This window comes from Rhinolophus sinicus, linkage group LG11 (assembly GCF_036562045.2).
Source record: "Rhinolophus sinicus isolate RSC01 linkage group LG11, ASM3656204v1, whole genome shotgun sequence".
Classification (NCBI taxonomy): Eukaryota; Metazoa; Chordata; class Mammalia; order Chiroptera; family Rhinolophidae; genus Rhinolophus; species Rhinolophus sinicus.
This window is the reverse complement of record NC_133760.1, coordinates 40236860-40258667: the sequence shown is the minus strand read 5'-3', so window position 1 is coordinate 40258667 and position 21808 is coordinate 40236860. Positions and strand designations below refer to the sequence as shown.

Below are 21808 nucleotides of genomic sequence, written 5' to 3'. Positions count from 1 at the left end.
CTGTAGATCGCACTGCTAGTTTACAGGAAACACAGACTAGGGAACCAGTAGATGACATCATAAAAGTGTAATTAGATAAATTAAGAATGAAAATGGTGTGTAAGACAATGGTCTTGACCCTTCAGAAAGTCAATGTCATTAAAAATGTACAGGGGGTCTATTGTAGACTAAAAAGAAATAACCATAGGCAATGCATGAATATAGATTGGATCCTGGTTCAAAAAATAAAAGAAAGAGAGAAAGAAAGAAGGGTTAGAGGGAGGGAGGGAGGAGGGAAAAAAGAAGGAAAGAGGAAGAAGAAGAAACTATGAAATACATTTTTGGGACAATTGGAGAAATTTGAATATTAAGTGAGTATTACATGACATGTAGGAATTACTATTAATTTTGTTAGGTGGGATAACAGTCTTACATTTGTATAAGACAATGTCTGTATATTGCGGAGATGCACGCTAATGTATTTTGGGGCAAAATATCAGGCATCCATAATTTACTTTGAAATGGGCTCGGCAAACAAAAAAAGAAGCAGATATAGAAAAATGCTAATTATTGAATTTAAGTGGTAGAAATATGAAAATTCTTTGTATCATTCCTTCTTCTTTGTTGTTTAAAATTTTTCAAAACGACAATATGAAAATTTTTCAAAAGCAAAATTCTGCCCATCTTCTGATTGAAACAGCTCTCTCTCCCTTCTTTCTTGATTCCCAGACAACAATGAAGGCCTCTCTCCCTCCCCCAGACCTGCAGCCTTAGAGTCTCTGGGAGGACTCATGTTTTCCTCTCTCCTGCTGAGCTGGGGCTCCTTGGGGCAGGGACTTTGGCTTATGGATTTACCTTTGGGTCCCCCATCCCACCACAGGGCCAGGCAAACACCAGAGCTGAGTAACAAACACTAGTGGCTTCTGTACGCCAGGCACTGTAAAAGCCCTTAGTTTCATGGACTCCCCAGGGACTGATTTGGTGAAGTGGCTATTAGCATCCCACTTTACGGGTGGGGAAACGGGCTTGGAGAGGTGAAGTTGATTGTCCAAGGCGATGCCCCCTCCTAGGTGGTGGAGTCACGTCTGGCTGCTGGTCTGGCTGACCTGAAAGCCTGGTTACCGTGTCTGAACTGAATCTAAAGTCACGTAGGCCTCAGTGGCCTGATAAAGTAGGTGGGGGTGACCATTCCAATTTTATAAGAGGTAAAGCTGGGCCACAAGAGGGCAAGGGACATCCCCAAGGGCTGAACAAAGGAAAGTGGTGCCATTTCCTATGTTTTGGCACGTGTTCTGTGTCAGGCTCTGAACCAGCACCTTATGGGTGTAAACTCATTTAATCCTCACAGCAGTTCTCACAGTGGGGGTAGAGGGAGGTGGGGTAGCCTGGTGGTCATGAACTCAGACCCCAGAGCCCGTGGACTGGGGCAAATCTAGGCTCCCCCACTTCGTGTCTGATGATCTTCAGAAAATTCCTTAACTTCTACCTGCCTCGGTTTCCTCATCCATACAATGGACCGTGGCAGTGGTATTTGGCTTATACTCTGGATTTGTTATCAGGATCATGTGATTTCATCTTGCAAATCACTTAAAGCTGTGGACACAGGCCCTTCCTGGGGGTGTTGCTCCCCATCAAGCCGTGTCCAGCCTCTGAGCTCCACACCACAGACAGCCCATTGAGTGAGAGAGGTCCCCCAGCCTTGGGAATTGTGACCCCTCTGCCCAGCGCAGCCTACACCAGCTGGTTCCACAGCGGGACAGTGGCTCACAGACAGACTGGTTTCCCTCTGTCTGGCATCCCAGACATGGCTAGGTGGAGTGGGTTCACAGTTAACTCGTGGCCCCAGTCTGGGCCACTCTGCCTTCCGGAAGCTGCCATTGGAGCAGCTGTGCTGCACCCAACATCTGCAGACACTTAACACCCGTTTGGTAGGAGCTACTGACTGGTCATCCGTGGTCCAGTTGTCACCACCTCTAAGGGAATGAGAACCTGGAAAGTCAGTTTCGAAGCTCTTTCCTCGGGAGACTAGGCCAACTCCCTCCTTGTACAGATGGAGAACTGAAGCCCTGAGAGAGGCGGGACTTCTCCAAGACACACGACAGAGTTAAGGATGAGCCAAGAGGCACCGAGTGACCTGGGTGAGGTTGGTAGCTGTGTGGTTCACAGGGGTCCAGAGCTGGAGATGGGAGTTGGTGCAAAGTAGGAACAGAGAGGTGGGGGGGCTGGAGGCAGGGGGCTGGGCTCTTTTCTGTGTCCTGAGCTGCCCATGCCCCTGCTAATGCCCAGTCGTCTTCTCTGTGGCAGTTCTCCACCCTGATGCTCTCTGTGACCTGGGGTGAGTCTGCCCCTCTCTGGGCCTCAGTATCCCCATCTGCCCCTATGAAGTTGGACTGGATCATTCTTTCAGCAAATATTTACTGTACCAAGCCCCTGTTTTTCAGGCTGTAGGTTGGGTGTGGGGGGTGCACTGATGAACAAGGTCCCTGAGGCATTGGGGCTTTAAGAGGTAAACGCTGGGAGTCCTTCATGGTGTGGGGGAGATACCCCCCCCAGACCCAGATGAGAATTTGTCAGACCCAGACTGGCAAGAAACCAAGGGACAACGCTGATTTCCCCTGGTTTGCTGCAGGCAGCATTCTCTATTCTCAGGACCCTCTGTTCTGTTTTTATTGCCCACTGAGGAGCTAGGGCCCCAGGACAGACCAAAGGGCATATGCTAGCTCCCAGTAGGCCTATGAGAGGAGAGGATACCCTTTGAACCCAAGCATTCCTGGTCAGCCTCCCTGGCAGGTCCTGGTTTGTGGAGCCACAGTGAGCAGCCAGCCCAGTTCCCCTCCCCCAATGCAGGCCTTCATTCAGCGCTCTGACTCCGTTCCTTGGCAACGTTCTGAGGAATCCAGTGGTTGCACACGGGCTCCCTTCCTTTCCCCTCCTACTGCCTGCATTATAAAAAGCGAGAGCTCAGGCAGAGCTCAGACAGCACGCCAGGGGATAGCACTGAGCTTGGACGCTGGCCCTGGCCGCCTTCCGCGGCCTCACCTGGATCCCCAGCCGGACTCCGCCGTCCCTCAGCCATGGGTCCTCCACCTCTCTCCTGGTTGCTCCGCTTGGCTGTCCTCTGCCATCTGGCCATGCTGCTGGCGGGTGAGTGGGGTGGCCGTGGGCATGGCCAAGGTGAGGGCGCCTCCAGCCCCATTCTCCCCACAGGCCTGACGTCAGGGTCCCAGACCCTGCCTGGGTTTGTGGCAACCCACTCCTGAGGGATGTGCCTGAGGTGGGGGGTGGGGGGATTGCGGGGCTGCTCCTCCCGCAGGAAAGATTCCCCGGCTCTGAAACTGCCCCTGCCTGGCCCAGTGAGCAAGGCAGCTACTGCACAGGGGTGCCAAGTGTGGGGGTGCCAGGAGGGTGGGCCTGGGAGCAGCCAGAGGAGGCTCCTGGTGGGCACCAGGATAGGAGCCCTGGCAGACAGTGGGCTGGCCCTCCCTACCCAGGTTAATATGTAACCTGCAGTCTAGACTCCTGAGTCTCAGCCTAGCCCTGGGTGAGGCCACAGTTGGGACTTTCTTCTGCCCTGATTTCAAGGCCACCCCAGGAGTAGAGGTCCCAAGACCAGTGGAGGTCAAGGTCACCGTTGCTCTGGCCTTAGTCCCAATCCCTCTGCCTGTGTCTCCCCCATGATACTGCCTTCCTCCTTCAAGCATAGCTCAGAAAATGTTTGCATCTCCAGTCACTTGTTTTCTGGAGCCTGGGACATGGGAGGGCATGATGTAGCCATCCCACCTGCCATAAGATGGAGGGAGGCCCAAAGAGGTGAGAAACTGGCCTGGGGATACACAGCCAGCAAGTAGGGCAGGAGGGGGTGGGGTTGGATGCAAGAGGGAGCATGGATGTAGTCTGAGTCCCTCTGTGTAGGTGGGAAAAACCCACCAGTGGGGCGGCGAGCAGATGGGTGGGGTGGTGGAGGTGGCAGAGGCCAAGGGTTGCTGTCTTCCTGCTTCCTGGGCTTGAACCCTGAGGCCTGAGGTGTTTGGGGAGAGTGAGCACTGAAAGAGGGGCATTAAATGAAGGTTGCTTTGCCATAGCCCTGACCCTGAGAGGGGTGTTGCCTTCTCTGGTCCCAGCTATTGCACCTTTAGATATTGCTATTGTCTCCTGTGTCGTGAGGCTCCACTGTCTTGGAGGGCATTTTGGAAGTGGGAGGAGGATTATTTATACTAAGCTAGGGTGGGGGACTCCTATGCTAGGATGGAGAGGGGGTCCTGGGGGGACCAGGACTCAGGGAAGCAGCCTGAGGCTTCAGGACCATCCGGTTCTTGCCCTAATCTTGGTCACTCATTTTCCTGGGAAATACATTATTTCAACCTTCCTACGCCTCAGTTTCTCCTCCCGTAAAACTGGGCATTTGGCCAGGCCCACCTTGGAGATCCTCACCCACAAGGACATTTGTGGCTCTGAGAGACCCCCTGCGGAGCCCCTGCAGGACTAGGGGGTGGTCCACAAGCCAGAGAGGCTCTAAGGGGGGGCTGAGGGCTTCATGGCTGCTGCCCTGGCTGGTGCAAGACAACTGCGTCAGTTTCCAAATCTGGGTTTGTGGGGTTGTGTGAGGCAGGAAGCTCCCCTGCTTTATGTAACAAACCTGCAGGTACAAGTCAGGACAGAGAATTTTTCCTCCCCAAGCACTGACACATTCACTCCCACTCAAGCCCCAGCAAGAAAGGGGGGGGGGGGAGGGAAATAAATCTGTTTTAAGCTGCTGTAGTCTGCTCCCAGTTAGTGGTGGGGGTGGATGGGGAAGGCGAGGGAGAATGAATTCAGGGTGTCAGATCCAGGCCTCTGACAAATTTAAATAAAAATTCCTCTATTTCTCCATCGGTTAAGATTTTCTGTCAGGAAGTACTTGTGTGCATTTTGGTAATTAACTCAACAAGTATTTATTGGGCATTTACTATGTGCCAGGCACTGCTCTTCTTGGTGCTGGGGCCACATTAGTGAATAAAACTGCCAAAGATCCCAGCTCTTGGGGTGCTGAACATCGACTGGAGAAGACAGACAGTACACAAAATAAATCAGTAAACAATTTGGTCTGTTAGAAGAAAAAAATGTGGCTGTGATAAAATAGGGGGTGGGGGACGGTGTTGAAATTTTAAGTAAGGGGTCAGGGCAGCCTCCCTGAGAAGGGACACTGAGGGAGGCGGAGGAGGGGACCACGTGGATATCTCCAGGGCAGTCGTCCTCAGTGGGAGACATTTGGCAATTTCTGGAGACAGTTTTGGTTGTTACAAATGTCCCACCATTTTTTATTGGGGGTGCTCAGGCACCTAAGAGACCAGGGAGGCTGCCAAACACCCCATAGGACACAGGACAGCCCCCACGACAAAGAACTGTCTGGCCCAAAATGTCAGTGGTGTTTGCTGTTGAGGAAACCGTGCTCCAGAAAGCTAAATATCTTTATTCTCAAAACCGCTTTGTGAGGCAGGTATCATGTCCATTTTAAAGATAAGGGAATCGAGGCTTAGAAAGTGACTCATCCAGGACACACAGCTGGCACGGGCTCAAGCCCTTTCTCTATCACCTCACCCAGAGAACCAGCACATGCCTATCTCTTCTTGTCTGTAAGCCTCATCCTTGAGGTCCAGCCTAAAGGGTACCCCCCTCCAAGAAGCCTCCCTTGATCACTTGCAGTTCTCTCCCTCATGTAAACCCCAGCAAATTTGGGTTATGCTCTGGGACATGGTGTTTCTACCTGGTGTTTAAGGCAGACTAGGAAAGTGGGATGGATAGGGGCTGGAAGGAAAACCAGAACGGCCACTAAGCAGCTGTGTGGCCTCTGGTAAGTCATTTAACCTCTTTGATCCTCAGCTTCTGCATCTGTAAAATGGACATACCAATACTCTCTTTGCAGGGATATCAGGAATTAATGAAAGCAGATGTGCTCGTGCTGAGCACAGGCTCCAATACATAGTAGGTGCTCAGTTAAGAAAAGCTTCGATAGTTTGTGGGTGTGTCTTAGCTGCCCATCAAGCTGGGAGCCTTCTGAGGGCAGAGATAGGCCTTGTTCATCCCATTATGTCTCACAGGGCCTGGCAAGACGGAGGGTCAGCATTTGATGGCTGAGTAATCTGACAGCATTGATTGGAACTGAGGTGCTCTCTCCAAGCTCAGCACCAGCACCTGCAGGAGAGAGAGTTTAGGGTTAAGGACAAGAGGGCCTGGGACTTTGTAGATACTCAAGAGTAATTCAAACAAGTATTGGCTAAATCAGGACATGGATGGATGGATGGATGGATGGATGGATGGATGGATGGATGGATGGATGGATGGATGGATGGATGGATAATGGATGGATGGATGGATGGATGGATGGATGGATGGATGGATGATGGATGGATGGATGGATGGATGGATGATGGATGGATGGATGGATGGATGGATGGATGGATGGATGGATGGATGATGGATGGATGGATGATGGATGGATGAGCTCCCTGCCCTCCTGAAACTCACATATGACTAATAATTAATGACTAGCTGGATGGAGACATTGTCTCCAATTACAGGAAAGAAAACTTCAGTTTCCAAGAAGAAAAGTTTCCCTACGTTAGTTATACAACCTTCCCCGGGCAGGACCAAGAACAGTCTGTCTGGCCAAGGACATTCAGGCACATTGGTAGAGGGTGGGGACTTTAAGGACAGGCTGACTTTGTGGCTCTTTGAAGCCTCAGAGGTGGGCAGTGGCCTTCCCCATCCTGGAAGCAGAGTCCAGAGAGCAAACTGACTTTACCAAACTCATTCCTCCTGCCCACTGGGCAGCTTCCTCCTGGCTCCAGGTCACCAGGGGCACCGTTTCTCTGGATCTTCCCCAGGAAGACACCTGCCAGACCAGTCCAAGAGACTGTCTCTACTCAATGGGGCCTGGGGAGGCTGCAGCTGAGTCATTCCCAGATCCTGCTCTGGGAGAAAGAGGGGACGTCTACATCCTGGTTCCTGAAAAAGGCGGCCTGTGACTCAGGGACCAGCTGCTGGGAGGGAGATCCCCTCCCATCCTGGGAGGTACTAGTTCATGTTTGCATGTCCATAGACATGTAAATTTTTGTAAATAAGCAATGAACGTTTTGGTGAAGCCCAGGACCTGCTGGGGCCTCTCAGCCCTACAGAGCTAGATAAGGTCAGTTTGCTCTCTGGACTCCACTGTCCTGGAAGTCCTGGCCTCTAGATTTTTGCTTCTGGGGTCTTGGCTTCTGCTGCTTATGACCTTGACTCAAAACTGAGGAAACTCAGTCTTTTCCTCATTTTTTACATACCGCTCCCCAGCTTATACCAAGTGGAATAAATTTTGCTGGAGATTTTAGGGGAAGGGAGAAAGTGAAAATGCAATGCAAATAACTTTAAATGTTTATGTAAAATATTTGGGTTCTCAACTATCTGTTGAATGACGTTCACCCTGTCCTGGGGTTTCTCTCTGGCTCCATGTGGTAGCCAGCCATCTGCAGACCCCTGCCTACCCTGCTCTGCCCCCACCCATGCACGCCTGCCATCTCCATGCCACCTCCTTACTCCTGCTCCCCCAGCTTGCCCTGGGAACTCCAAAGGACCGAGTCAGTTAGTTCCTCTCAGCAACTTCTCCCAAACTCACCCTGGCTCTTAAAGACAGAACAAAGGATGGTCTACTCAGTACACCTCTCCCCCACTACTTTCTTTAGAAGGTGGTTACACTTACACATTTGAAAATTTTGATTATCTGCTACATGCCATTGTTTTTGTTGCTGTGTGTGTGCATGTCTACGTGTCACAGGTGGGCACATGAGATATGGATGGAGAGAGGTCTGGGTGTGTCTCAGAGGTCGTGGAAATCCATGAATATGGACCAGCTTGAGAGGGAGGGCTGGGGTGTATATGTAGCGGTGGTGTATGTGTAGGTGTACACGTAGATAGTTGAGCAGGTGACTTATTGGGGTGGGGGAGGGGCAGCACCACAGGCCCCGAAGCGCAAGCCAGGTTGGGTAAGAGAGCCTGTTCTGTCACTTGCTGGCTGTGTGGCCTCTGGCAGATCCCTGTCACTCTCAGACTCATCTCTCCTGTTTGCAATCGACCAACTACAGCAACTTAATTTTTAAAATTGACACTTAGTACGTGCCAGGCACTAAGAGCTTTATAAGGAAGGATTCATTTTCATAAATCCTTACAACTCTATGAGGTAGATACTATCATTGTCTGTATTTTACAGGCGGGGAAACTGAGGCATAGAGAGGTTTGGCCAGAGACTGGGCAGGGGAGGAGGGGAGGCTGAGGTCAAGAGCCTTGAAGGTCCGGGGTGCGGGCCCCTGGTTCTGGCTTGGGGGTGTGGCTGGGATAAGCTGGTGTGGGGCTGGGTGGCCAGATGCCCGTGGGCAGCCCTGCTGACTGGGGGCCTCTGTGGGCTCAGGGCAGTACGGTGTGAAGAAATGCAAGACCACGTGCACCAAGATGACTTCCCGTATCCCCCAGGATCGTCTAATCAGCTATCAACGGAATCAAGCATCTTGCGGCAAACCTGCCATAATGTAGGTACTGCTTTCTCAGCCTCTGCATTCCTGTCGGGCCCTGGGGATGGTCCCAAGCCTCTGCTAATCCATGTCCCCATCTCCCCAGCCCCACCCCGGGCTCCTCGCCAAGGACCTCAGCAAATGCTCCTCCTGCTCCTGACCTGCTGGCCCCCTTGCTGACCTCAATATCTGTGCCACATGGCAAAGGCGGGTGTGGCTTCCTGAATGGCCTGGAGCCTGGAGCAGCCACTGAGAGTGGTAATTTCACTTGGGCCAAAGCATGTTCTATGCAGCACCCAAACCTGCTGGATTTCCTGGGGCGGTAAAGCAGGGTGGTCTCAAAGTGCAGGTTCCAGAATCCAACAGAGGTAGTACAAATCCTGGCTTCACCACTTAAAGACTGGGTGGGCCTGGTCCCATTGCCTGCCCTCTGTGCCTTAGTTTCCTTATCTGTAAAATGAGTAGTTGGGAGCATGAAAAGAGATAATGTAAGTAAAGCGCTTGGCAGGGTTTCTAGAAGCTGCTGACAATAGGTGAGGCAGAGATTATCATCTCTGTTTGACAGACAGGAAACAGATCTCTGTGAGACTTGGGGCAGGGGTCAAGCTGAGCCAGCTCTCCCCCTGGCTGTGGGGTCCTTGGCCATGTTGGCTGCTTGCTCCTTTGGGGTCCTTTTGGATACCTCCCAAATGCCCAGCCCTGAGGCCTTTCTCCAGGACCTTTAGGTCCTAAAGCAGGGGCAGCCAGACCTGGAGTCCTGGCAGCAGGAAACAGCCAGTGAGCCTTTTAAATATAGGCTTAGCTAAAGGAAATCTTGTACTTCCCATGAATGCACGACGGTGAATTACTAAAAGGGGTAAGTGTGCTGCTCCCTGACCTCTCTGCTCACCCATCCAGGCTCACTTCCTCCAGGCTCCCCCACATATTTGCTTCTGTTTTCTTGGTGAAGGGGAAGTGGGAAGCTCCAGGGAGGGGATCTCAGCCCTGGGGCCACCTTGGTGCCTGTGGGGCCTTAAGGTCACACTACTTGCTTCCTGAACTTCTTCTCAGCACACTGGAGCCAGGCACATTTACATTCCCTTTCCGAGCCTCAGTTTTCTCATCTGCGAAATAGGGACGAGTGTGGCAGCCACCTTGCAGGATGGGTGTGAAGTTTAAATAGGCAAAATGCCTAGCACAGGCCATGGCATGGAGCAAGGACCCCAGTCGGCTGAGCCCTGGTCTCGGCAGTGAACCAGCCACACACAGCTTCAGAGGAAGCTCAAGATTTGGGTGGTACTCGGAGGCCCAATGGAGTCAGCATGTGTATGGCTGTCGCTCACTAGGTGACCTTTCAATCTGAGGACACACACACACTAGGGGAGAAGGGTAGAGGTCCAGAGGGAAGCCCCTATCACTGAAGGAGAGGAGGAAGAGGACATTGTGACATCGGGTCCTTTCCAGAGTGAGGAGGTCCCACCGTGGGGCTTGCCAGTCACACACCTGGTGGCTGAGAACACTGTAACTTCTCCCGATCAGAAGACTCACACAGCCCAGAGCCCCTGCCTTCACGGTAATGACAATATTATTAACATTGTTATTAGTGTCAGATTACTGATGTCCTACTCTGAGCCAGGTGTTTTACATAATTTTTATTTTTTACACAGAAGTAGGATGACCAACTAACGTGTCCCGCTTTGGTGGGACTTGCATGAAAAGTCCTGTATCTTGAGAACCCCCTTGGTCCCATTTTTTCTGGGACTATTGGTCACCTTATAGAAGTAGGTATCTTATCTCCACTTCTAAGGTGAGGACATGAAAGTTCCAGAAGCCAATTTGTCCCAGCTAAGCTCATAATTCACAGCTGGTAAGTGGTGGGGGCAGGATTTCCAGCCGGGTCTGTTCACCTGCTGAGCGTTTGTGTGGTGCCCCTACTCGACATGGCATCTGGGCATCACTGGGTCCCTGTCTTCCTCTCTTGTAGCTTGGAAACCATCAAGAACAAATTCTTCTGTGCTGACCCAGAGGCAGAATGGGTCCAGGAAGCCATGAAGTATCTAGACAGCAAAACTACTTCTGGCCCCTGGCACACTGACACTACAATGGCCGCTGCGGACAATGTCACACCGGCGAAGCTATCCGACATGGGGGACCCCAAGACCACCATGGCTGCGGTCTTGGAGCCCAAAGCTACAGGGGAAAGCAGTAACCAGGAGACACAGAGGGCTTTGGGGACTTCCTCAGAGCTGCCAACGGGAGCATCTGGTTCCTGGAGGTCCATGTTCCCCACCGCTTCCAAGGCTCCTAATGGACAGCCTCCGGCTGGGCCTGAGACAACCAAGCTTTACAACTCGGCTGCCGTCACCACCACCACATCTCGGCAGAGTTCTGCTGCCTACCAACCTGGGTCGATCACCTCCACCCAGGCCCCCTCCACCCAGACCCCCTCCACCCAGGCCTCCTCCACCCAGACCTTCTCCACCCAGACCCCCTCCACCCAGACCCTCCCCTCCCAGACCCCCTCCACCCAGACCCTCCCCTCCCAGACCCCCTCCACCCAGACCCCTCCACCCAGACCCCTCCACCCAAGCCCCCACCACCCAGACCCTCCCCTCCCAGGCCCCCTCCACCCAGACCCTCCCCTCCCAGGCCCCCTCCACCCGGGCCCCCATCATTTTACACGCAGCCCCAGAGGACAGTACTGGGCCTGAAGGCCAAGATGTGTGGACTGGAAGACAGAATCCCATGCCAGAGAGCTCTGTAGAGCCCAAGGAAATGGGTCCCATTTCAGCTCACCCGGATGCTTTCAGGGAGCCCAGCAACATGCCCCACGTCTCCATAGTCCCTGTCTCCTATGAAGGGGCCCCCAGTAGGGAGTTAGTGGCCTCAGGCAGCTGGGCCCCCAAGGACGAGGACCCTCAGAGGCCGGATGTCCCCGACTCCCAGGCGGCCACCAGGAGGCAAGCAATAGGGCTATTGGCCTTCCTTGGCCTCCTCTTCTGCCTGGGGGTGGCCATGTTTGCCTACCAGAGCCTGCAGGCCTGCCATCTTGGGGGGGACATGGTGGAAGGGCTTCGCTTTATCCCCCGAAACTGTGGCAGTAACTCGTATGTCCTGGTGCCAGTGTGAGATGCCCATGTGCCTGTTTCCAAATATTCAACTCAACAGCTGCCTGGGGTCCCCCATCCTCACTCCCACCCTCACCCAAGGGCCTGGCCTGAGCTGGGATGATCGAAGCTGGGAGGCAGGATCCAGGTGAGACTGACATCAGCCCCTGGCCATACCCCTTTGACCATCCTTGACCTACTAGAGACAGAAGGTGTGGCCTCCGCAACTCAGTTCAATCTCCCTAAAACAGAAAACTCTCTTCTGCTGCTTTGCCATGGTTAGGGGTTCCCTTTGACACTGTCCCAGCCCCAATGAATAATTATTTATCGAAAGCCCAGCTCTTCTGGCCCATGACCCCATGTGGATACCTCCGTCAATCCATCTCACAAGTAAGCCTCAGGCCAGACCTCTTCTGCCCACACCCTCCAACCTCATCGTGTCTCGGTTCCGCTGCAGTTGCCAGCCACCCCGGCCACCTGCGGTGCTATCTCCCCTGTCCCCTGTACAGACCCAATGCCCTAGCCGGGGACCTGTCTTTTCTTGCATGAGGCTAGCCTGGTGTTTCCTGGCACTGCTCCCAGCAAATGTTCTGCCCTCAGTTAGGCATCATGGGAAGGGGAGATGAAGTTACCCAGTGACTGATTGTTTTCCCTCCTCTGTGTTGTGCAGCAAAGGAACTCTGAGCATGAAGGCTGGGATTCTAGTCCCAAGTCCACCAGGCATTTGTATATCTGGTTTCCCATCTGTGAAAGAAAAGAGGGATGGAAAATGTGGCAATAACCTATACCCCTCACAAGCATCACCAGTTGGTCCAGAGACCCTTTTCCCCAGACCCTGGGTGCAGCCTCACAACCTTTATCAGCAGAGCGTCCTAGCGAGTCTCTACTAATGGGTGACACTGGCAAATCCGTGGGCCCTGTGGCCTGGAGGGCCTGCAAGAGAGATCTGATAGCGCAGTCCTGCCCTGAGGGGGAGAGTCAGTACCTCAGCCGCAGTAGTAGGATAGGGCCTGGGTACTTGCGAGGCAGACACCAATTCCAAAGGTCCTTCCCGGACTTTGAGAACAGCCCCTCCCTGTGTCCACTAGGCTTACAGGGACAGTGAGACAGCTGGGTGTCATGTGACAAGCTGAAGGAGCAGGGGTGGCCTGCAGGCTCCCTGGAAGGGAAGGCACTCCACAAGGGGAGCCAGGAAGAAGCTGCAGGAAGCTGTCACACGCGGGTCCAGCATTTGCTCTTTCTTTCCTGTGGCCTGGGTTCCCCATCCACCTCTGACCCCAGAAAACATTGCTCTCTGCACTACAAAATCTCCCCTCGCCTTTACCCCAATTGTAGGCAGGGCCAGGTGAGATCAGAATCCAGCAATGATGTTCCTGTGCTTGTTTCTGAAAGGGACTCTGTTCTGGGGGGAGGGACCCTTGAGAGAAGTGAAGTTATGGGCGTGAAATAGAGGGTTCTTTTGGCCCCTGAGGACTCAGGCAGGCCTGGGTGGGGCTGGAGGCTCACTGGGCTGGCCAGTGCCCCACTGTCAGAACTAGATCTGCAAGCCTCACCCCTCAGGGTTCCTGGTGGCAGCTCCCCACCTCTGATTGTCTCCAAGGTGGACCCTTGACCTCCACCTGAGAAGCCTTCAATGGCCTGGGCTTCCTCAGGGTAGAGGTGACACATTCCTTCATAGATGGATGCTCAGAGGAAGTAAACACAGCTCTCGTCCACAGAGAGAGGACTGGGCCCTCCTGCACCCTCCTGCTGGGCATGGCACCCCCTGTTTGGGCCTGGCTCGAGAAGGGGGGCACTCTGACAGCTCAGAGAGGAGGACAGCAGGTCTGAATGCACTTTTTCAGGCTCCTCTCACCTGGGAGCCTTCAAGTAGTGGGGCACCCATGATGGGGCTCCTCTCCTTTGTGAGAAAGCAGCTGGGGCAGCTGGCCCTCTGCTCATGGACTTGGTTAGTTCTTCCAAGCAGGACATGGACAAGGACAATTTGGGGAGGACATTAGAAAGAGATGATCGATCCTTTTGCTTTCCCAACCCTATCACCAATGTCTGTGCATTTTATATTTTAGTAATAAAATTGAAAAGTCTTGTGAATCAAGTAAAGGTGCTTGTTCTGGGGTGGGCTTAGAGCCTCAGAGGGGGTGGAACAGCGGACGGGACAAGACTCCCTGAATGAGCCCTGGAGACCCCTATCTCAGTTCCTGTGAGGCAGAGTGGCAGGAACTTTTATAGTCAGCAGGTGACGGGGCCCTGGGGACAGGGCTGAGGAGGGTTGAGCCCCTGGCCTCGCTCTGGTCCCCTAGCTGTGGGAGGCCTTGGTATCTCCTTTAATAATCTGGGCCACATTTCCCTCTTTGCTGCCTTGACTCATTCCTGGTCAAAGAATAAAGATCAAAGACAAAGCCCAAAAAGGGATTACTTCTCAAAGGACTTGGGTATTCATAGATATGAATCACCAAGTACAAACATTCTGTTGGCCCCTACCCCCTCCAGTGTCCTGGCTCGGTCTCATCAGAGCTGCTATGTACAGTTGTGTAGGTTGGGAACTGCACAAGGTGCCACAGAGTAAGTCCAGCCTGTTGATATACAGTATTTCATGGATTCTGCGATGCACACTTTTTTTCCACATTGTGACATCTTTGGAATTAGGATTAGTCTTACAATCAATGGCTTGTCATAGGTTAGTTAACAAGTCTCTTTACTAGTTCATGAAATATCAGAATGTTTTACAATCAATGGTATCTTAGATCCTATGTCTACATGGTGTTTTAAAAAGTTGGAGGCACCCAGTAAAAATCAGGAAATTACATACAAAAACCCACTTTTCTATGTTCTCTCAGGTGACTCAGAAGGTCTGATCCAACTGGGTGGCATCACCCCCAGGATGACAGGATGACTGTGGGTGGGGCCTGAGCAGCAGCTGCCCCTTGAGATGGGCAGGCCAGGATGAGACCCCAGTCCTCCACCATCCCTTCCACCCGTTGGTACTCCTGGATGCTGTGGCATGGCAGTTGCCATTTACCATCACCCTGCTCTTGATTTCTTTTGGTAAAGGATAGTTTTCTCTGAGCCCAAGTCTCCATCAGAAGTGAGACAAGGAAGTGATACAGGAGAGTTAGCTGATCTGATAGATAAGAGCGGGTTACTTTGCTAATGTGCCGAGGTAGACAGGAGGATCCCTGGTGGAGTAAAGAAAAGACAGCCATATCCTAAAACTCCAGGTTTTGAAATCACTCCTTTGCTCCAGGACATAATGTAACAAGGCCTTGAGGTTAATCATAAAATTCCTTTTGGCTGGAGCTGATCTGATAAAGAAGAGTGGGTTACTTTGCTAACTCCTTTAGGATGGGCAAGCAGAACAAAGCTGGTACATGAATTTCATTAGAAGGCGCCAGTTCCCTTCTTCAAACAGCTCCCCTTCCCCAAGCAGGCAAGGGAAGGTATAAAAGTAAGAGCTTTTGCCTCAGTCAAGGGGCCACCCCCATTAGGGACCCTCTCCCGCTCCAGAGCTCTGACTCTTTGCTTTCAATAAACTATCCTCTTTTTAGAACTCTTTGCCTCTCCTGGGTCCATGTTTCCATTCTTTGGTCTCATGAGACACGATCCCAGCCTACACCCAGAAACTGCCGGCAGATCCAGCATCATCTACATCATTTGGGGACTCACGGGAAAAATATTCCTCCATCAGAAGGACAGACCATGATGGGCAGGTGATTTCCCGTGTACCCAACTAACTTCCCTCATTTTATTACCTGTCAATCCCCACAGACATTTTGGTTGAGGTTCCTGCAAGAACCTAAGTTTGCTGCCTCTGCGTAAGCTACAGATTCTAGTACTCCCCTTAGCAGAGACCTGCTCCACCCCAAAGCCATTCCCACCCCCCAACCTCAGGAAGTGGCTCTGCTGGAGGCAAGGTCACAGCCCCCCAATCTCTCCCCAACAGCACCCTTCCAGCAACACGAAATAACACAAAACACAGACAGAGACTTTGAAATGAAAATATTTGTCCCTGTCTATTTTATCACATTCTTAAGGTTGAAACTCATCCTCCTCAGGAAGAAGGTGGGGAAGGGGAGAAAATTGTGTTCTGACTCAGTCCAGAGCAGTTCCCCAGGGGTCCTGGGGTGTTTGTGTTTTATTTTCTCTTTCTGTTACAAAGCTAAACTTTAGCTGAAGTGATTCCACAATGAATGCAGAATTTGATGGAGACTTGGAGGTCTCTGAAATCTTTGATAGAATTATCAGGGTTCTGGAGATGATGATGATGATAGTAACCATTGTTTATTTAATGTTTACCACACGCCAGGCAATGTGCTAAATTCTTTATGTACAGGGGTCCCCATCTTACCGATGATTAAAGAAAGGCTCTCAAAGGATACATGACTGGCCCAAGGTCACACGGCTTGCAGCAGCAGAGCTGGGATATGACCTGAAGCCTTTTTCCAGCACTTGAATCTTAACCATTGTTTCTCAAAGTGTGAGCCACAGATTCTTAAAACTACAGACCCCTAAGCCCCATTTCAGACCTACTTATGTCAGACTCCAGGGGTGGGAGGGACTGGGAATTTGCCCCTTGAAGCCATCGCCCCCTTCCCCACCTCATTCCTCTCCTCTCCACACCCACCCCTCACCGCCAGCCCTGCGCTATCCTCCAAATTAGGGGATTTGGCACCTCGCTAACATTTTAGAGCCCCCTGCATTCGGTCACCCCACTCACGCCCACCCAAGCTTGCAGCGTTCTTGGAGCCACACTACCTACAGCCTTCTCACTCTCTGCTCTTTGCTGTTAGTTCCTCTTCCCTGCCCCCTGTCCTCTGTACATTCCCCAAATGGGTGAGGTCAGGCAGAAAAACACAGAATTGAATGGCCGGGAATTTCCAGCCTGAGACTAAATAATGGGCACCCGAGAGCCACAGAGAGAGAGAGAGAGAGTGTGTGTGTGTGTGTGTGTGTGTACATGCCCTGTGGCTCCTGTGTGTACAAGAATGCAGGAGACTGACTACCTGCGCCCCATTCGCTTCTGCTTAGTCACATGCTTTTCTATAAATAATGTTTCATCTGCTGAGATTGTAAAGATCTAGTGTCAGGCTGCCTTTCCCGAGCTGATGGCAAACTTCAGCAGCTGGACCCACGTGGCATCACCTTAATCTCACCAAATGGGGGGAGGAGGGTGGTGCCTCTGAACACAGGACAATTCCAGAGCAGGTGCATGTTTTAGAAGAGAGGCCTCTCTCTCACCTTCAAGGGATCTGTTGCCCCCAGAGGACAGAATAGAATTACTTGTCACAAGCATCTTGCTTTTTAGCAATACAGGAGCGGAATATAGCATGGGGATCTCTAGCAGTGTGACTTTGGGCAAGTTGCTTAACCTCTCTGGGCCTCGGTTTTCTCCTCTGTAGAATGGAAATAATAACTCATCTCGTGAGTGAAGTTGTCATGAGACAATCCTTGCTTAGAAAAATGGCACGCACATAGTGAGCTCTGGGTGAATAGAACCCATGATTATGAAACAGATGTTTCCAGAGGGTTTGAAACATCCTATTTCCACTGGCTTTTGTTACTGGATTCCCAAACGGGACTATGGAATTATAGGATCTCTACAAAGAAACATTCTTAGTTTTCAGGAAAGTAGGATGAAGAAGGGTCATGGTGTCATTAAGCAGATAAGAATAGTTTGTATATTCCCCCCACCACCACGCTAAAAGATATAGTGCAAGTCAATGTAACTTTTCTCCTCTAAATTGCTTTTGAGCTCGGCAAGGTCAAAACTCATGAAGCCCAACTGATTAAAAGCAGACTAGCAAGATGTCTGAACCATAGACTTGGACAGAAAGGCAAGTTTCTTCATTTTCAAGTCCTTGGAGACTGTGGTAGTCAGACTCTCTGAATATTTCTGGCTTGCTGTCCCCTGGACACACGGGGGCAGGGCTGCTCTTCCTGCCCCCCTGGGGTTGGTGGGGTCCAAATGACAAGTGATGGCTAATGAGCTGGACTTGGAAGTGATGATTGTCATAAGATTCAAACATTTCATTACTGGTGAGAAAAACTTAATTCTTCTAGACCAGCCCCTGGCCACATATCAGAAAATGATGGCACGATGATCGTGGGTTCCAGAAGGAGGGTGACTCAGGGTCACCAGCTGCGGAAAGTGCCCCAGCTAATCTATGTGGCAGCAACAAACCTTTGTGGTTTTAAGCCCCTGAGAGTATGATGTTAGTTATTGTAGCATAACCTTGCTTATCCTGACTGATAGAGCAATCTGGGAGAAAAACCTCAGACTCAGTAGGAATGACTCGTCAGTAAGTTGCATGGTGCTCTTAAAAGGCTTGAAAACACTCCTTAACTGGGACAAATAGGCTTTCATCATTTAGCTTGGCCCCCTTCATGAGCCCCCTTTGCAGACAGGATGAAGGCCAACTTTAGCTTGACTAACTGTCTATGGATTTACTTGGAATTCTCACTGAACGGAGTTGGACAAAAGAAGGGTTTTGTAGTTTCTCTGAAATACACTGGTGCTTGGGAGTTCTAATGGTTCAGATATGCTGCCAACGACTTCAGCAAACAAGGAAGTAAATATCCCTCTTAAGAATATTAACATTGCTGAGTCCCAGCTGTTTGCCAGACGATCTTGGTCAACCAGTCTTTCCTGTATAATACTTCCTAAGCCCAGAAACCTCTCGGCACAGAAATGGGTGTTTTTACACTGTCCTAGGAGCTGATATGTGTACTTTCCGTGTCTTCGTTTTCCTGGAGGATTTCAATGGTTTGGCTCGCTCCAGCCTCGTCTCTCCTGATGCTGGTTCCCTTGTTCTCGTTCCCCACCCCCAACACCTTCGACCACACATTGTTTTATATTCTCAAGTCAGTCTTCTCTCTCACACCTCTGAGTCATTGCACTAGCTTTTCCCCTGCTGGATTAATTTCCCCCTTCACTGTTACCCTGGCCAACTCTTACTTATCCATTGGTCTCAGTTTAGATGTTGCATCCACCAGGAGGCTTGCCCTGACTTCTTAGCATAATGAAAGTTCTCTGCTATAGGGACTCACCCCACCTGTGTCCATCACAACCCTCAGGTGACTCGACTATACCTATTTGTTTCACTGCGCTTCTGTAAGATCTGTGAGGTCAGGCCTGTGTGTGTCTTGTTTCCCTTTGTGCTCCAGTGACCTCCACAGATCCTGGAAAGAGTGAAAAAGGGGAAGGGCCAGGGTTCACAGTCATCTGTGTCCATTAGCATGATCTGACCTAGTGTCTGTCCCATACCGCTTGTCATGCGGGGTCTCAGCTCCTGCTCCCCACATAAGAATGCAGGATATGGTGAGGCCAAAAAGGAACAACAACGGAGCCACTATAGGGGGTTCATACCACTATATTCTCCTTGGCGGCTGGTCGAGACACAAAAGCAAACATCTGCCAGTACCCCAACAGGGCGTCTTCCTGCACCCCAGTCTCTGGCTGAGATGCAGGAAGTAGGATCCACACGATCCGCAGTGTAATCTGCTTGCTAACCCAATTTGCTAGCCACAGCCCGCCATCCACTTTTCTGCCAACCAACCAACCAACCCCTTGCTAACTGCAATCCACCCTTGCTAGCTCAGCCACGGCAGTTACATCAGTGGCCAATGACTAACTGGTTACAACTGATGGCCAACTAGTTACAGCTGATGGCCATCTACTACCCGAGCCAGCACCTTGTCACATGAGGCCAAGAGCCTGGAAACTGCTCTCTGGGACTCTGTCCCCACACCGCTTTTCTGATTTATGGAAAGCCCACCTACCCACGTGGGGAGCTGCATTTCAAGGCATTTCCTGGTGAAAAATATTTACTTGCCTCAACGGGATGTCAGAGACTGAAAGTGGCCATTTGAAGATGTGTCCAAGTCACTCCAGAACCCCTCTGACCCTCCACCATCCTGGTCAAGAAATTGCTCCCCCAGGCTCAGCTAGGATCCCCAAGAAGCCTGGATTGGGTCAAGGTTCTAATTGTCGCCCAAACTCCCCAGAGGAGTGAGCAGGTGGAGGGGCAATCTAGCAGCCCTGGGACAGTGGCCCTATTCTTGTGAAGGTCACTGTCCCTGTCACACACCACTGTGAACCTTTGAATTAATTTTCTCATTTAATCCCAGTTCCAACTCTAAGGTAGGTCCTAGCAATACAAGCCCTATTTTCCAGATTAAAGTGCCAAGGCAAAGCGAGATTAAGGAATTTACCCAAAGTTATATAGCTAGTAAGTGACTAAGCCTGTAGGCAGTCCGACTCCCGTGACTCCACATTTTTTTTTGGTAAATTGTGGTATAGTTATACCTATATAGTTATATCTTATTAGAACTATATACTAAATAGTTATTTAGTACAAATAACTATTTAATATAAATAAGCTATAGTATAAATAAGCTATGGAATAGCTTACCACAGTGAAAAGAAATACGTTGTCACCTGTCAACACACATGGCTCTCAAGTTCAACACTGTAAGATGTGGAGGTACAGACACAATATGATAGTATTAACATAAAACAATATAAACACTGCTATATATTGTTTAAGGACATAACACACATTCGTTAGTAAGTTATGAATAAATACATGGGACTAATGGATGCCCAATTCAGTTTCCTTTCGTCCATAGAGGGATGGACTAGGAGAGGCAGTGGGGCTTCAGTGGGGAGTAATATTTCCCTCTTAACCCGGTGGGGGGGTACATGTGTGTGCTTAACGATGCTGCTGCCCCTCCCAGAGCCCCACTCCCTTCAGCTGTTTTCACTTCTTTACTCACACTCTGGAGCCCTGGTTTGGTCAGGTGGAAGCTGCCCTCCTGGGACTTTGCGTGAGGTCACACCTTTGCTAGGCTTCTGTCCCTTCTTTGCCCTCATGCTCCCACTCTATGCCTATGTCCCCTGGAAGCACATTCATAATGAACTCAACCCATAACGACAATGGAGAGAGCGAATTACCCCGCTCCCCAGCCTGCAGCCCACGGGGAGGGCAGGAATTAGGAGGCATTGGCTGGGGCAGGATGGTGTCGTGCAGGGTATCATGCGAGGTCTCTAGTCCCGCTCCCCGCACAAGGGTACAGTGAGGCCAAAAAGGAACACCCACAGAGCCATGGATAGGGGAGTCATACCACTATAGTCTCACTGGCGGCTGGGTTGGAGACACAGGAAGCAGGAGCCACATGATCCGCAACCTGCCTTCCGCTTCCCTGCCAACCAACATCACTTGCTAACTGCAATCCTCACCCACCAGCTATAATCCGCTGCTAGCGTAGCCACGGCAGTTACATTAGTGGCCAATGGCTTACTGGTTACAGCTGACGGCCAACTAGTCACAGCTAATAGCCATCTGATCACAGTTGATGGCCATTTATTACCCGAGCCAGCACCTTTCCATGTGAGGCCAAGAGCCTGGAAACTGCACTCCTGTCTCTGTCCCCACACTCCACCCCTACAGGGTCTTGCCTCACAATCTACGCGACAAATGTCTTCTGCAAGGGGCCCTGGGCGAGGAGCCTGGAGGTGAATGCAATATCCTGGGCACAGCCAGGGTTTCTCAGGGCACTGCCACTCTCTCTGGGTGCAGCCAGACTTCCTGGACACAGCCAGGGCTCTCAGGGCACCGTGCTGGGACAATAGTGGCTCACAGCCAAGGTGCTTACATGTTCTTGAAGGCGGCCGGTCAAGACACAGGAAGTAAACACCCACCAGTTCCACTGCAAGGTGGTATGTTCCCAAGCAGTCAAGTGGTCCATCAAATAAGGGATGCAAGGCAATATCCCATAGTCCACAGTCATTCACCAGGGCTGTGCACCGGCTCCACAACGTATGCCCTCTCCACAGGGCGAGGGCTCCAAGTCCTCCCCAACCTGGGGGTGAGGGACGACCTTGACCTCACCCGCATCCTCCACCAAGGACTCAGCAAGCATTTGCTCCTGGGACTACAAGCCCCCGACTTGGGCTGACTCAGCAAGCACTTCCCAGCCCACAAGGTCGCAATAACCTTTGCTTTCTCCGGCCTATGATGGTTGGAGAACCGTCCACATCTTCTCACCCCTCCACGGGGGTCCAGCTCTCCAACAGCTGCTCCTCTTGGTCTTCCTGAGACTGAGTGTTCATACGTATAAACTGCTCCATTACCTTTCGGAGAGTTTCGGCCGACACCATACATTGCTCACTGTGCCATGTGTCATGCAGGGTGTTATGTGGGGTCTCTAGTCCCACTCTCCACA

The 21808-nt window shown here is 51.3% G+C and overlaps 1 protein-coding gene across 1 annotated transcript; it reads left to right on the top strand.

The window, feature by feature from the left end:
• The first annotated feature begins 2854 nt into the window (after positions 1-2854).
• On the top strand, positions 2855-13678 carry CX3CL1 (C-X3-C motif chemokine ligand 1). Its single transcript, XM_074314831.1, has 4 exons — positions 2855-3123; positions 8402-8519; positions 10465-10983; positions 11057-13678. Exons 1-4 carry the CDS (start codon positions 3054-3056, stop codon positions 11607-11609), a joined length of 1260 nt encoding a protein of 419 aa, XP_074170932.1. The 5' UTR covers positions 2855-3053; the 3' UTR covers positions 11610-13678.
• Positions 13679-21808: the final 8130 nt, after the last annotated feature.

Excerpts from the sequence above, each read along its gene's own strand:
- CX3CL1 (XM_074314831.1), top strand. The coding sequence starts at position 3,054 with ATGGGTCCTCCACCTCTCTCCTGGTTGCTCCGCTTGGCTGTCCTCTGC. Across the intron at positions 8,520-10,464 it reads TGCGGCAAACCTGCCATAAT|CTTGGAAACCATCAAGAACA; the intron begins GTAGGTACTGCT and ends CCTCTCTTGTAG. Across the intron at positions 10,984-11,056 it reads CAGACCCCCTCCACCCAGAC|CCCCTCCACCCAAGCCCCCA; the intron begins CCTCCCCTCCCA and ends CCTCCACCCAGA.